This window comes from Hevea brasiliensis, chromosome 5 (assembly GCF_030052815.1).
Source record: "Hevea brasiliensis isolate MT/VB/25A 57/8 chromosome 5, ASM3005281v1, whole genome shotgun sequence".
Lineage (NCBI taxonomy): Eukaryota > Viridiplantae > Streptophyta > Magnoliopsida > Malpighiales > Euphorbiaceae > Hevea > Hevea brasiliensis.
This window is the reverse complement of record NC_079497.1, coordinates 9,338,716-9,353,671: the sequence shown is the minus strand read 5'-3', so window position 1 is coordinate 9,353,671 and position 14,956 is coordinate 9,338,716. Positions and strand designations below refer to the sequence as shown.

The following is a 14,956-nucleotide window of genomic DNA, read 5'->3' as shown; positions in this document are numbered from 1 at the left end:
ATATAATTATTTTTATAAAAAATTATATTTAAATTAATATTTAATTTTTGAAGTAGATTATTAATATATAATATGTCATATAATATATCTTTTAATTATTTTTACATTATATAATTTTTAAATATAAAATACGCATATATTTTTAAATTAAGTATATTAATAATATAATGATAAAAGTATATCATATAATATATTTTAAATTAAGTATATTAATAATATAATGGTACAAATATATCATATAATATATTTTTTAATTATTTATTAATTATATAATTTTTAATTATAAAATATAAATATAATTATAAATTACGCATATAGAATATAATAGTGCACTTTTGATTAAGAATAATAAGGTAATTTAATATATTTATAATAAAAATTATTAAAAGAGGTAAATAAAAGAAATATAATATTAAATTATATTTAATTCATATATATATACAAACTCAACTCAACTAAGCCTTTATCCCAAAAATTTGGGGTCGGCTATATGGATTTGCTTTTTCCACTCTGAACGATTTTGGATTAAATCCTCAGAAATGTGTAATACTTCTAAGTCATGTTATACTACTTTCCTCCAAGTCAATTTAGGTCTACCCCTTTTTTTCTTTCTATCCTCTAACCTAATGTGCTCTACTTGTCTAACTGGAGCCTCCGTATGTCTACGCTTCACATGACCAAACTACCTCAATCTCTCTTCTCTCAACTTATCTTCAATTGGCACCACTCCTACCTTTTTTCTAATACTTTCATTACGGACTTTATCTAGTCTAGTATGGCCGCTCATCCATCTTAACATTCTCATCTCTGCAACTCTTATCTTAGATGCATACGACTCTTTCAGTGCCCAACACTCACTATCATATAACATAGCCGGTCGTATGGCTGTACGGTAAAATTTTCCTTTTAATTTATTGGGAATCTTACGATCACATAATACTCCCGTGGCACGTCTCCACTTCAACCATCCGACTTTAATCCTATGACTAACATCCTCCTCACATCCCCCATCTACTTGAAGGACTGAGCCTAGATATTTAAAGTGATTACTTTGGGACAGTACCACTCCATTCAAACTAACTCCTTCCCTATCACCAGTTTGGCCTTCACTGAACTTGCAATGCATGTATTTTGTCTTCGTTCTACTTAACTTAAAACCCTTTGACTCTAGAGTACTTCTCCAAAGTTCTAGCTTCCTATTGACTCCTTGTTGTGTCTCATCTATCAGAACAATATCATCCGCAAACATCATGCACCAAGGAATACTCTCTTGTATATGTTTCGTCAGTTCATCTAAAACTAATGTGAAAAGGTAAGGGCTTATGGCTGATCCTTGGTGTAATCCAATTGAGATCGGAAAATCTCTTGTGTCCCCTCCCACTGTGCGCACAATAGTAGTTGCTCCTTCATACATATCTTTCAATACTTGTATGTATCTAATAGATACCCTCTTTTGTTCTAACACATTCCATAAGACCTCTCTTGGAACACTATCATAAGCCTTCTCCAAATCAATAAAAACCATGTGTAGATCTTTCTTTCCATCTCTATATTTCTCCATCAAGCTTCTAATGAGAAAGATTGCTTCCATAGTTGAACGACCGGGCATGAAACCAAATTGATTGAGAGTAGTGGTGGCCACGGTCCGGTTTGGAACCGGAACCGAACCGAAACCGGACCGGTCAAACCCGGACCGAAACCGGTCAAAACCGAAACCGTTATAAAACCGAACCTAAATCGTTCCTCCATGGTTTGGTTCAGGTTCAAGATATTACAAAACCGTTGAACCGTCGGTTTGATTCGAATTAAAACCGTCAGTTTAACTCGAATCGAACCGGCGGTTCGATTAGAACATACACAGTAAATTACACACTGCTGTGGCAGTGGCAGTGCCGCACTGCAGCCAACTGCCCACACTGCCACAGCCCACCCACAGCAGCCTCCTACCCCTGCAAACGTCTATTCAATGTCATTTCTTTCTTTTTTTTTTTAATCATTTATTAAATTTCAAAATCATTTATTAAATTTAAAAATCAATTATTTTTATTATTTTAATCTCAAATGGTAAAATTATTTACCGTTACTGTTTTTTTTATTTTAATTGTAAAATTACCCTTTAGTCCCTAATAACAGTAAAAAAATAATTACTTTTTGAGGATAATTTTGGAAATAAAAAATTTATAAAAACTCTATAAATGCCTCAATTCATCCACTTAATTCATTCACACTACTCTTAAATTCTCTCAAATCTCTCAAATCTCTCAAATTTTCTACACAATTATTCTCAAATCTCTCTTTAATTTTCAATATTCTCTAAATTTTTACACTTTATTTTTTTTTACACTCATAAAAATTTCTTATATCCTATTATTTTATTCCATAACTCTATTATTATTTTTTTATACTATCATTAAAATTTAATATTTTCTTTATTACTCTTTTTTTTTATATACTCATAAAAATTTTCACTATCTCTAATTTTTAATTTAAAATTTTACACTATTTTTTTGTTTGCAAATTTCTAATTTTTTTTTTTTATCTTCTACACTTTTTTTTTCAAATTTCTAGTACCTTCTATTTTTTGTTATCTCTATACTATTTTTTTTTTCAAATTTTATCATAGTATCATTCCTTTTTTTTTTTTTGAGAAAATGGCAAGTAGTGGATTTGGAAGTTCATCAAGTAGCAAGGGGAAAAGTAAGGTTGGTGAATCAACATACCCAAATCCAAATGAGCTTATTGCAGTTGATTTAGACAATATAATGGAGCAAATTGGGGATGATGATAATGATGTTGAAGTTCAAGAGTTATTCCACCACACTCAAGAAAGCCAAAATCAACAAGCTGAGAAAGTTGAAGTAAAAAAAGCACTCACGTCCGATATTTTCAAAGTCCACTTTACAAAAAAATGAAGATCTGAAAATACATTTGATGTAATTTGCAATTACTGTGGTCAAGTCTACAAGTTCAAAATGGGAGGTGGATATGGCACATTCAATAGGCATTTGGAGCAAAAGCATCCGACCAAAATTGGGTATGATAAGTCTCAAACTCAAATATCCGGGTACACAAATTCTAAATCTCAATCTTTATTTCAATATTCTGATCAAAAAAATAAAGAAGAATTAGCAAAAATGATTTGTGTTGAGCATTTATCATTTAATTTTGGTGAAAATTTTGGTTTTATTAATTATTGTCAAAATGCTTTAAATCCTAATGCAAAACGTATTCCTAGAAATACTTTGAAACGAAGTGTTTTTTCTTTATTTAAAAAAGGAAAAAAAGAATTACAAGAAATTTTTTTAAATATGAGTGCACAAGTTTCTATTTGTAGTGATATTTGGAGTGATCATTGGCAAATGCATTCATATATGGGCATAACATGTCATTGGATTAGTGATGATTGGATCATGCAAAAAAGAATAATTGCATTTCGTGTTTTTGATGAGAGACATACTGCTGATAATATTTATAGAATGATTAAAAATATTTTAGAAGAATATAGATTAGTTTATAAAATTTTTTCAATTGGTTTTGATAATGCTGCTGCAAATTCTGCATCAATTAATGACCTTAAAAAAATTTGCCAACCCAATTTTGGGGGAAAATTTTTTCATATTAGGTGTGCATATCATGTATTAAATTTGTGTGTGCAAGATGATTTAAGAACCCTAGATGAATTTATTTCTCCCATCAAAAAAGCAATTTCATTTTTATGGGGACATCCTCAAATTATGAAAGAATGGGCTAAATTTTGTAAAATAAATAATAAAAGACCAAAAAGATTTCCAAGAGATGTTCCCACTCGTTGGAATTCAACATATGAATTACTAAACGAGTCATTTGGATATAGAGATTTATTGTGCACATTTATTAGCAATAATGTGCCACAAGTTCAACTATATCCACAAAATTGGGACATTTGTACAAAACTTTTGGATATTTTAAAAGTTTTTAATGATGCTACATATACATTGAGTGGTGTTTATTATCCTACATCTCATTTATTTATGATTGAATGTCTTAATATTATTGGGGCATTGCAAGACCATGAAAATGATGTTAATTTAAAAGATTGCATTTCTAGCATGAAAAAAAAATGGTTAAATTATTTCAAAAATATTCATCCACTTTATCTTGTTGCTTGTGTTTTTGATCCTAGATGTAAATTAGATGGTTTAAATGATTATTTGTCTCTTTATTATTCATGTTTAAATCTTGATGATGAGATTGATTTTGATATTCATGCAATAATTGTTGAAATTAGAAAATTAATTTTTGATTTATATAGTGAATTTTGTTTTTCTAGTCAACAATTAGTTTCTCAATCTCAGCCTTCTAGTCAAGTTCAGAATGAGCCAACCTCTAGAATAAGCATGGGTGATCGTGCCTTATTATAAAGGCAAAAAAGGCCTAGAGGATCCCTTGGTAATAATTCTGAATTTGATATTTATTTAACCACTATTTTCGAGTTTGGTGATAATAGTGCAGGTAAAGAATTTCCAGTACTTGATTGGTGGCGTCGACATGCAAATACTTTTCCCACCCTTGCACTAATTGCTAAACAAATTTTAGCAGCACCAGTCTCCACAGTTGCAGTTGAACAAGCTTTTAGTGCAGGTGGTAGTATATTAGATGAGACACGATCTAATATGGTTCCTGAATCATTAGAAGCTCAAACATGTTTAGATGATTGGATTAAGGCAGCCTTAAGGCAACAAGAGATCACACGTGAAGGAAATGAAGATTTATATGACATAGGAACCGATGGAACAACAACGGAATCAAGCGGTTGTGGAAGTGATTAGGGTAAGGGGGTTATCTAACTCTAAATAGAAGGTAAGAGAACTACGTGGGCTTTGATTCCTCTAAACCCCAAGAGGATACGTAGGCAACTTAATTTCTACAAAATTAAGTTCAAGCCCTTTTTCCTTTTTTTTTTAACTAAAATTAATTTAATCTCTTTTAATTTCTATCATTTTTTTAAATTAACTCTATACATTTCTTATTAATTTTTATTACAAATACAAATAATATCATTTTCTTCTTTTTTTTTTTGAAATATTTATTTTACCAAATTTTTTTCTCCCATTTTTTGATCAAACCGTCATAAACCATCCCCCAAACCGCCCTAAACCGCCTCTTGAACCGCTCCAAACCGCCCAACTCTAAACCGCCTATTAAACCGTTTTAAACCGGGGCTCAAACCGAAACCGGCGGTTCACGAACCGCCCTTCAAACCGTCTCTTAGCGGTTCGGTTCAGGTTCAATATTTCTCTAAACCTATACCGGCGGTTCCTGAACCGTGGCCACCCCTAATTGAGAGAGATAGAAGTATCATGACGTAGTCGATGCTCCACAACTCTCTCCCACAACTTCATAGTATGGCTCATGAGTTTAATTCGCCTATAGTTTGAGCAACTCTGTATGTCTCCCTTATTTTTAAAAATAGGTACTAAAATACTCTTCCTCCATTAATCAGGCATTTTCTTTGAGTTTAGAATCTTATTAAATAATTTAGTTAACCATGCCACTCCCATATCTCCCAAATACTTCCACACTTCAATTGGTATTTCATCTGCCCACAGGCTTTACCCACTTTCATTCTCTTAAGTGCTTCCTTTACTTCTAAAGATCTAATCCTTCTAGTATAATTTACATTCTTTTCTATTGTTCTATAATCTATATTCACGCTATTTCCATTTTGACTATTACTAAAGAGATCATTAAAATAATTTCTCCATCTTTCTTTAATGTCCTCAACTTTCACCAACACTTTTCCTTCTTTATCCTTAATGCACCTAACTTGATTGAGATCTTGACATTTCCTTTCTCTACTCCTTGCTAATCTATAAATATCTTTCTCCCCTTCTTTAGTTCTAAGTTTCTCATATAACTTTCAAAGGTCTGTGCTCTTGCTTGACTAACTGTCTTTTTTGCCTCTTTCTTTGCTATCTTGTACTGTTCATATGCCTCATTATTATCACATTTAGGTAATTTCTTATACCATTCCCTTTTTCTCTTCACTGCCTTTTGTACTTCCTCATTCCACTACCATCTCTCTTTTGAGGGTGGTCCATGTCCTTTAGACTCTTTAAGTACTTTTCTAGCTACTTCTCTAATCTTTGATGTCATCTGTATCCACATATCATTGGCCTCCATATCTAGCTTCCATACTTCAGACTCAAGAAGTTCATTTTTGAACTTCACTTGCTTTACTCCTTTAAACTCCCACCACTTTGTTCGAGCTACACTATTTCTTTTGACCTTACTTGAATTGTTCCTAAACTTGACATCCAAGACCAACAACCTATGTTGACTTGTTAAAGCCTCTCCTGGAATGACCTTGCAATCCTTGCATAGAGCTCTATTTGTCTTCCTGGTTAAGAGGAAGTCGATTTGGCTTCTATGTTGCCTACTTTTGAAAGTCACTAAATGTGACTCTCTTTTTATAAAGTAGGTATTTGCTAGTATTAGGTCGTATGCCATAGCAAAATCCAGGATGTTTTTTCCCTCCTCATTTCGACTGTCAAAACCAAAACCTCCATGAACATTCTCATAACATTGCCTATCACTTCCTACATGTCCATTCAAATCTCCACCAATGAAAACATTCTCTTCATTCGGTATGCTTTGCATTAAATCATCCATATCTTCCCAAAATCTTTGTTTACTCTCACTGTCTAGTCCTATTTGTGAGGCATAACCACTAACTATATTTATTATTTCTCCTTCTAGTACTAGCTTTACTAGTATAATTCTATCTCCTACTCTTTTCACAGCTACTACTGCGTCTTTCAATGTTCTGTCTATGATTATACCCACTCCGTTCTTATTTCTCTTCTTTCCGGTAAACCACAGTTTGTACCCTGAATTACCCACTTCCTTACTTTTCTCTCCTACCCATTTAGTCTCCTGAATGCAAGCAATATTCACCCTTCTCCTTTCCAAGGTATCCACAAGCTCCATTAATTTTCCTGTAAGTGATCCAACATTCCAAGTACCAACCCTGATCCTCCTCCTATCCTGCTCCTTCCTAATTGGTCTCCTTCTATGATATCTTCTATTGTTTTCTATGTCTATCTTGTGTTCTGTTCCACTATTTGTTCTACTATCTGTCCTATGGACTAACTTCTTTACCCACACACGTCCATAATGTGGGAACCCTTGCTCACTTAATACCATACCCGGGCGCCGGCATGGCGCGTCGCTTTCGGTGAACGCCCTACACCCTTGCATATTTATCACTACACCCGGGCTCCGATGTAGCGCGTCATTAGTAGAGGACGCCCCAATGTTTATATCGTTTGAATCCATATCATAGGGTGTGACGAAATTTTTACGCTGGTTGTCACCTACCGCAACCCTCCTCCTTTATCCGGGCTTGGGACCGGCTAAGCACAAACTACTTAGGCGGAGTTTAATTCATATATATATATTAAAAATATATAATACATATAAAAAAGTCATAAAAAAATTTATATATATATAAATTTAATTTTTAATTTAATTTTTATTTGATATAATGTTAATTTGATTATTAGTAAAAAATTAAAATTAAATTAAAGCAGTAAAATATTTAATTTAATTCTTTTCTTATTACTTTGGTACAATTTAAAACCTAAAATCCGTCTATAGCTCTAATTTTAATAAGTTAAATGATTTATTTATTTTTAAAATAATAAAAAAATTCATTTTTAAAATATTACAAAATATTTATTTTTTTTAAATGTAATGGATTTATTTGATTTTGGAAAAAAATTTAAAGACTTACACGGTCATGAGGAAAATTCAAGGGCTAAATTGGAAAGGTCAAGCTAACCAGAGAGAAAGGGCCAAGGCAAAGGAGAGTGGGAGCTGGGAAGGAACGTGATAAAGGTACGGCAGCAGGAAAGGAAGAGGGAGACCCACAGCAATGGAACAAGGGACCCACTATTCAGAAAGTAACAGCCAATAGGTCACCGAAACCTGGCAGAATGTCATGTCACAGTTAAAACACAAGTCCACTATAAATACGCGCTACCCGTTCATTATTCATTCTACTGTTTTCCATCGTGTAAAGAACGTGCGTACGCACATACATAGTACATAGCTGAATGCCTCTCTCTCTCTCTCTCTCTCTCTCTCTCTGTGTAAACTTTTCAGTGCCTGTTTCCTCTTCATGCTCTCTCTATCTATCTATCTCTGTACACTTTATCTAAGCCCTCTTCTTGGAAAAGAAAGCAAGGTCTGGTCTTTTTCCAATATCTAGTTCAGGTTTCTTCATGCGATTAGGACTTGGAGTCTGTAGTAATGGGTTTTTCAAAGCTCACTTGGGTTTTATTCTGCATCTACTCTTCTTCAACTCCAAGCTTTTTTTAATGGTGTTTTATTGTTACTACTTCGTATCAAACTTCTCACTTCTCTTCTTGGTTTTACCGTTTACAGCTTAGATCGTTTTTTTTTTTTTTTTGAACTGCAGTTTTTGCGTTACAAGGCCCATAGGGCAAAGATCTTGCGATCTTATTCCTAATACATTAATACTTATATTGTATTATTTCTAGCTTTAGAACAGCAAGACGAAGAAAACAAGATCAGTACTAACTGTATTTTTCTGTCCAATTCTCTCTCTCTCTCTCTCTCTCTCTCTCTCTCTCTCTGTGGATTATTGGGCTTGCAGTACTTCTTGGTGGCTCTTCTTAAGTCTTCGTGCTTGAAGAGATTTGCCCGACTCACTTTGGTTTCGGGTCTTTTGATATGCCCGAAGATATTGCTGATCTTAGTGGCTTGCTCAGCTGGATCACCAGGTTAAAGTTCTCTTGAAAAAGTTCTGGTCGTTTCAAGATCAGTCAAGCTTTTGCTGTTTCAATTCAAGATTGATACTTATTAGCACCGTCTTCTGCATGTGTCAACACCCATGGAGGATTTGTATAGGCTTAATCCTACTATAGGGTGTTCAGATGATATTGTTACAGTTGAAAATTTCCCTTCAAACTTCACTGCTTCTACGACTACTACCACTGCTAATCACGAATTCTACACTTCAGTTGGTAATTTACTTCAATTTCAAGCGGGTAATCATGCTGAAGTTTTTGAATCACATATGGTTGATCTAAACAAGACCCAGATCTCCAATCACCCTCGTTATCCAGACCTAGTGTCTGCCTACATAGAATGCCGAAAGGTTTTTCGCTGTATCTTTCTTCTATTGTTAGCATTTTGAAAGTGCTTTTTTTATATATTGCTTCTGAAAAAGTGAAAAATAAGGTTAAAAGCAGAAAAAAATAATAAAAAAAGCCCACAAGAATACACTGTACGTATGCGTTAAATCTGAGGTTTTTCCTTGGTTTCTATGTGGCTTTTTCAAGGTTGGTGCACCACCAGAAATGGCGTCTCTTCTTGAACAAATAGGCAGAGAGAACTATTCAATCAAGAGTTGCAGCAGCGAAATAGGAGCTGATCCAGAGCTCGACGAGTTCATGGTGAAAGCCAAAGTTTCATTTTCATAGTGTCTTTAATTCCACTCTCTTCGTGCGTTTGGTTCTCAAGAAAATTCATGAAAAGAAAACTCTACTTTTAATCTCTTCTTTCCCTTTCCTTTTAATTCGACCAAATGGAACATTAATTATTTTCAGTGTAATTTATGTTCTAATAGGTCTGATAGTAATATTCTTGGAACAATTAGCTAGGGCCTAAAAACTGCTGTTGTTTTTCAAGGAATCATATTGTGAGATACTCCATAGATACAAGGAGGAGCTATCAAGGCCGTTCGATGAGGCGACTACATTCTTGAGCAACATAGAATCACAACTGAGTAATCTTTGTAAAGGAACACTGACAAAAACCTTTGATTATGGCTCTGGTAAAGTTATTGCACTGTGCATTTTCTAATTTAGTTTCCATGTATTTAACTTGCACTTTTATGGTAGAAGTTTAAACGTGTCATGGTATTCAATTCTATGCATAAAAACAGCTATCTTGAATAGTGGAGAAGTACACTGGGCTCGATCAATCTTTTCCCACTGTGCATGTTAAAAGAACAGTATTTCTAATGTTTGAGTTGAAAAGTTGGGATTCCCTTGAGTAAATACTCATCCCCACATCTTTCAGTTGTCAATTGCCAATGTCATCTACATAATTTTCTAAATTTTCTTTCCTGTTTTCTACCCTCCCAATGCATTGTTTATTTCAGGTTTGAAATGTTCATATTCAAGCACGCATGTAGATTACTAAATTTTTTTTCCATCAAGTGTTTAGGCATGCTTGATTGGCTTCCTTTTCTTGAGTAGTCTCTTACAGTGTATACAAATCACCGTAGCTTTGCAATTGAAATCTGGTTATTAGATGGCTCCATGTGTATAATTGTTTTTCCCCCTTAGTATATGTATGATTCTTATGTCAGCCAGTATTTTTACTTTGTTGCACTTGTGGTTTGAAGATGTTAGCTTTATCATTCATGGATCGTACTTAACCTATTTTTCAGTTTATTTGAAATAAAATATTCAATTTTTCTCAATATTTGACGGCCTCAAAAGAGTTTGGACTTGGGCATTGTTAGGCTAATTAAACTCTAATATATTGTTCTCAGAAATGCAAGTATTGCCTATCTGTATGGTGCATAAATTTGTGGACAAAGAAGTTTGCTTTTGCTTATTCAAATGAGAATTTAGCTTGATATTCCTCTTGAAGGGTATCTTTGACTTATCGTATTTTTGCCCATCTCATTTACAACTGGATAGCTACTAAGAATCAATATGCAGACTGTGAATGAATTTCTGACAGCCACTTGATTCTTTGCTTAATGGTTGATTGTTTCACTCCCTTTTCAGGAAGGCTAGAATTGGACTTTAGGAAACTACTTTCTTTCTTACCCTTTCTTTGGGGACTGTGCCCCATAAAAAGGCTTGCATTTGGGAAATAGTATTAACAGCGGTAGTTCTTAGAACACCACATTATATCACTTCCAATAAGACTGGATTTGAAATCTGATTGGCTGTTGCTTCAGAATTAGATGTAGAAATATGATAGCCTTGTTGAAATTTCAAGAACAGTTGATTGGAATATATATATATATATATATATATATATATATATATATATATATTCTTTATGTCCACTGTATAACTTTTAATTTGCAATGCTCTGGCTGAAGGCTGGACCATGTGTACAGAAGGTACTCCGTTCAGTGTTTGACCTTTTTACTCATGGTAGCTACTTAAAGGACATGCTGTGGAAGTGGAAGTGGAAGTGGAAGTGGATTAATTTTTTTATCAGTTGTACTTATAATAAAATTTCAGTTGTTAATTTCGTATTGAAAGTGTTGTGTTTATGTACATCTGGTGCAGTAGTATTGGCTTTTGGTTGAAGTGGGCTGTGTTAGTTACACTTATACTATGCCAAAGTACAATGTAAAGTTTTGCTGCTGTAATTTTATTAGAATGCAAACAATTTTTTTAAGGAACTTAGATAGCCCCTAAAGCTTACATAGTTTAGGCAGCAGTGTTTACATCCATAGATGCATTTAGGACTGCTTGCAACAGTACCTAGAAATCGGAGGTGGACGCTGTTTCAGCATGTAATTTTACTATATCATTTGTTGAAGATAGAAGGTTTTATTTATTTATTTATTTGGTTACATTCAGTTGTAGAATTTACTTTGCCTTCTTGTTATATTAGAACTTGCCTTTACTCGTTGTTAGTCCTATTATTTGCTTCATTAGTGTTCACTACCTGCATATTAGATTTAAGGCAACAGATTTTTTTCAGCAATTATAAAACTGTTGCCTTTATGCATACAAGGCAGTAGTTTTATAACGGTTCAAAACTAATTAACAAATTATATAAAAATATTTAACAAAATTATTACTAAAACTGTTGAATAACAATGATTTACACCCATTCAAGACAACGATTTTTGTTCATTGCTAAAATATAATTATGTCGTTGCTTTATGCTATGGCAACGGACGTAGATTTAGCGGTTTTTAAACCGTTACTATTGATTTGTGGCTATAGTTTAAGCATATATGACCGTGGTTTTCAACCGCTGTCTTCGATCTATTATGTAGTACTATTTTTTTTTCTCTAATGGAGCTTCTATGGTGATGATTGGACAAGTCCCAATATAGACAATGCAAAGTTTTACCCCATTAGAGAGCATTGAAATACTATGCACTAATAGATGTGTGCTTCAACCTGGACACCTAGTGGTGGCCTTGGAGTTAAAGATGAAGTTTAGATGCCACTTGTTAATAACTCAAAACTTAAATCTACAGGATCTGGCGTCTGTGTTGTGGTGATAGTGTTTCTTTGAGACCAGGATGAACAAAATTTGGCAAATTAATGATGTCTCTAGGTAATGAATAAGGGAAAATGATCTTTTATCGAAGGAACTTAGAAAAATAAGGAATGCTTGTTTTCTTGTATATAAATAAAAATTCACAATCAAGTTATAACTACTATGTTGGCCTTATTTCTTTTGTGCTTGGTTATATTTTGGGTGATTTAATTATCATATCCTGATGCATTCCCAAGTTTTCAACCACATGGGCCTGCTATGTATATATGCATTGAAACTAGATTTTATGCTATTACAAACAAAGAAGACAGCCACATGATGATAGGAAACCTGAGACTTTACTATGTTACTAATGTATATCCAATATCATGGATGATAATTTTCTTGAAAATTGACCTGTTCCCCATGATATTCTGCACATTTTTAGTTTAAAACCTTTAATAGATTCTGCCACAGATGACATTTCGTAGCCCATTCCCTTCACTTTAAAAGATTCATGCCTTTGGACTTGGAAATCAACATGCTCTTTATGGGTCTAGAATATGAGTATGTTTTAATGTATTGTGGATTTTCCAAGGAAAATGTAACTATGCACTACCATTTAATCCTTTTTATGTTTTCTTTTGTTTGCCTGCAGATGAAGCAGCAGGAACTTCAGAGGAGGAGTTGAGCTGTGGTGAGGTTGAGGCATCAGAAAGTCAAGAATCTTCTGGTGGCCGTTCTCATGATCAGGACCTTAAAGGAATGCTCTTGCGCAAGTACAGTGGCTATCTTAGTAATTTGAGAAAGGAGTTCTTAAAGAAAAGAAAGAAAGGCAAACTACCGGAGGATGCAAGGATGATTCTTTTGGACTGGTGGAGTAATCATTACAAATGGCCATATCCTACGGTGAACACTTGTTACCATTTTCTACCAATTTTCACAATTCTGTTTGTTTCCTTTCCACAACTGATTAGAACTTTGCAAGGATCAACCATGATAGGACCATGTCCATGAGCAAAAGGGACAAGTAGAGTTGATGCTTGTAAGTTGAACAAATGACTACTGAATAAGAAATGCTGAACACTGAAAAGATTGAATTATGATACAGGAAGAGGAGAAAGCGAAGTTATCAAAGATTACTGGACTAGATCAAAAACAGATAAACAACTGGTTCATCAACCAGCGGAAGCGGCATTGGAAGCCATCTGAAGATATGAGATTTGCTCTTATGGATAGTGTCAGCAGCAGCATGGGAGGGCATTCCTACTTTGATGCTGGAGGTGGAGCTACAGGGGACTGACATTTGATCTTTTGGTTTTAATTAAACTATCCTCATCTTCTACTCACATTATTAAAGCAAATTTATCTGAAAATTTTCTTTTTTGTAATATTTTTGTGGAACATGCATACATGTAAAGTTAACTACGTACAAGTCATATGCTACCATAATCATTTGGTTTCATTTTTATGTCAGTTTCTTTGTTCCCAACTTTCCACCAGAATGAGCCAAGCCTGAGCGTGCACCTGTGGGGTTTTTCCAGTTTACTTTCGTTATGGAAGAAGTTGACATAATTGTGAAGTGTTGTGATTGCTCTGATTGAAAAGGAGGGTTGGCCTGGGTGTGGGGAACTGGCTATTAGCCGATAAAACCGAAAATATCCTAATCAATTGGGCCTCTCTCCAAATCAAAACCTTTTGGATAAATTCCTAAAAGAAGAGGCTCCTCTCTGTTGATGGTGTTACCTGTTAGGATCCTGATAAAAAACAAGTAAAGCAAGGCAAGTTAATTTGGGCTTTTGCTCATAAACAAGTGATACTGTTTTGGGCTATAGGATTACAAATTTCAATCTTCATGATTTCATCAGCGTCCGCTTATAAAAATGTCATCATGGAACGCTCCAGTAGGGGGGAAAATTCTCTTGTTTCTTGATATTCTATTTATTTCCCAAGAATGTAAACAGAATAAGACACGAAGATAAGAGAATCAGGGGCGAAAGAATGGTAAATGGTGGACCAAAAACACTCTGATTGAGCCCCTATCTGTTTGGATCGCAAGAAATTGGAAAGAGAAAACGGAAGAATGAGCCAGAAAATAGGGGGACACGGATAGAGAAAGCAGAAGTTTACACGGGAGAATTTTTATTATATCAATCAACACATTCTTCACCTTATATATAGCGACTATACTAATTATTCATGCGCCTCAAGTCCCTTACCTTCTCATAGGAACAAGAATGAAATTATATATATATATATATATAAAGAGAAATTTATGATTGGAGCGAAAAATAAATATTAAAAGAAAATTACATAAAATAAAAATATAAAGACTAAATAAGAAAATAAAATATGTAGAGATCAAAATTAAATAACATAAATTTCTAAAAAAAATTAAATAATATAAAAAAATATGAATAAAATTTACATAAAATAAAATATTGAAGGGATAAACAATAATTTTTTTTAAAAAAATATATATGTTAAAATTTACAGGTAAAATTTCAATTTTAAAAATTTTAGGAAGAAACAACAATTTTTTAAAAAATATAATAAAATTATGGGTAAAATTTTAATTTTAAAAAATTATAGGGGCCATGGCCCCAAGCTCCAAGTAGTTCCTGCTATATATATAATCAAATACATAAATATCTTGGGAAAAAAGAATTTTGAACGGGAAAATAAAAATATAATTTCTCTG

At 33.5% G+C, this 14,956-nt stretch overlaps 1 protein-coding gene across 3 annotated transcripts; it reads left to right on the top strand.

Annotated features, from left to right (window-relative positions):
* Positions 1-8,039: 8,039 nt before the first annotated feature.
* On the top strand, positions 8,040-13,731 carry LOC110651886 (homeobox protein knotted-1-like 1). Of its 3 annotated transcripts, XM_021807355.2 has the most exons (6): positions 8,041-8,227; positions 8,660-9,163; positions 9,348-9,461; positions 9,697-9,841; positions 12,914-13,164; positions 13,367-13,731. In XM_021807355.2, the coding sequence occupies exons 2-6, from the start codon at positions 8,897-8,899 to the stop codon at positions 13,556-13,558; spliced, it is 969 nt and encodes a 322-aa protein (XP_021663047.1). In that variant the 5' UTR covers positions 8,041-8,227; positions 8,660-8,896; the 3' UTR covers positions 13,559-13,731. The 3 variants fall into 3 exon arrangements, with proteins under 3 accessions (XP_021663048.1, XP_021663047.1, XP_021663046.1); XM_021807356.2 differs by lacking the exon at positions 13,367-13,731 and adding an exon at positions 13,259-13,348 and having other exon boundaries at positions 8,040-9,163; XM_021807354.2 differs by having other exon boundaries at positions 8,041-9,163.
* Positions 13,732-14,956: the final 1,225 nt, after the last annotated feature.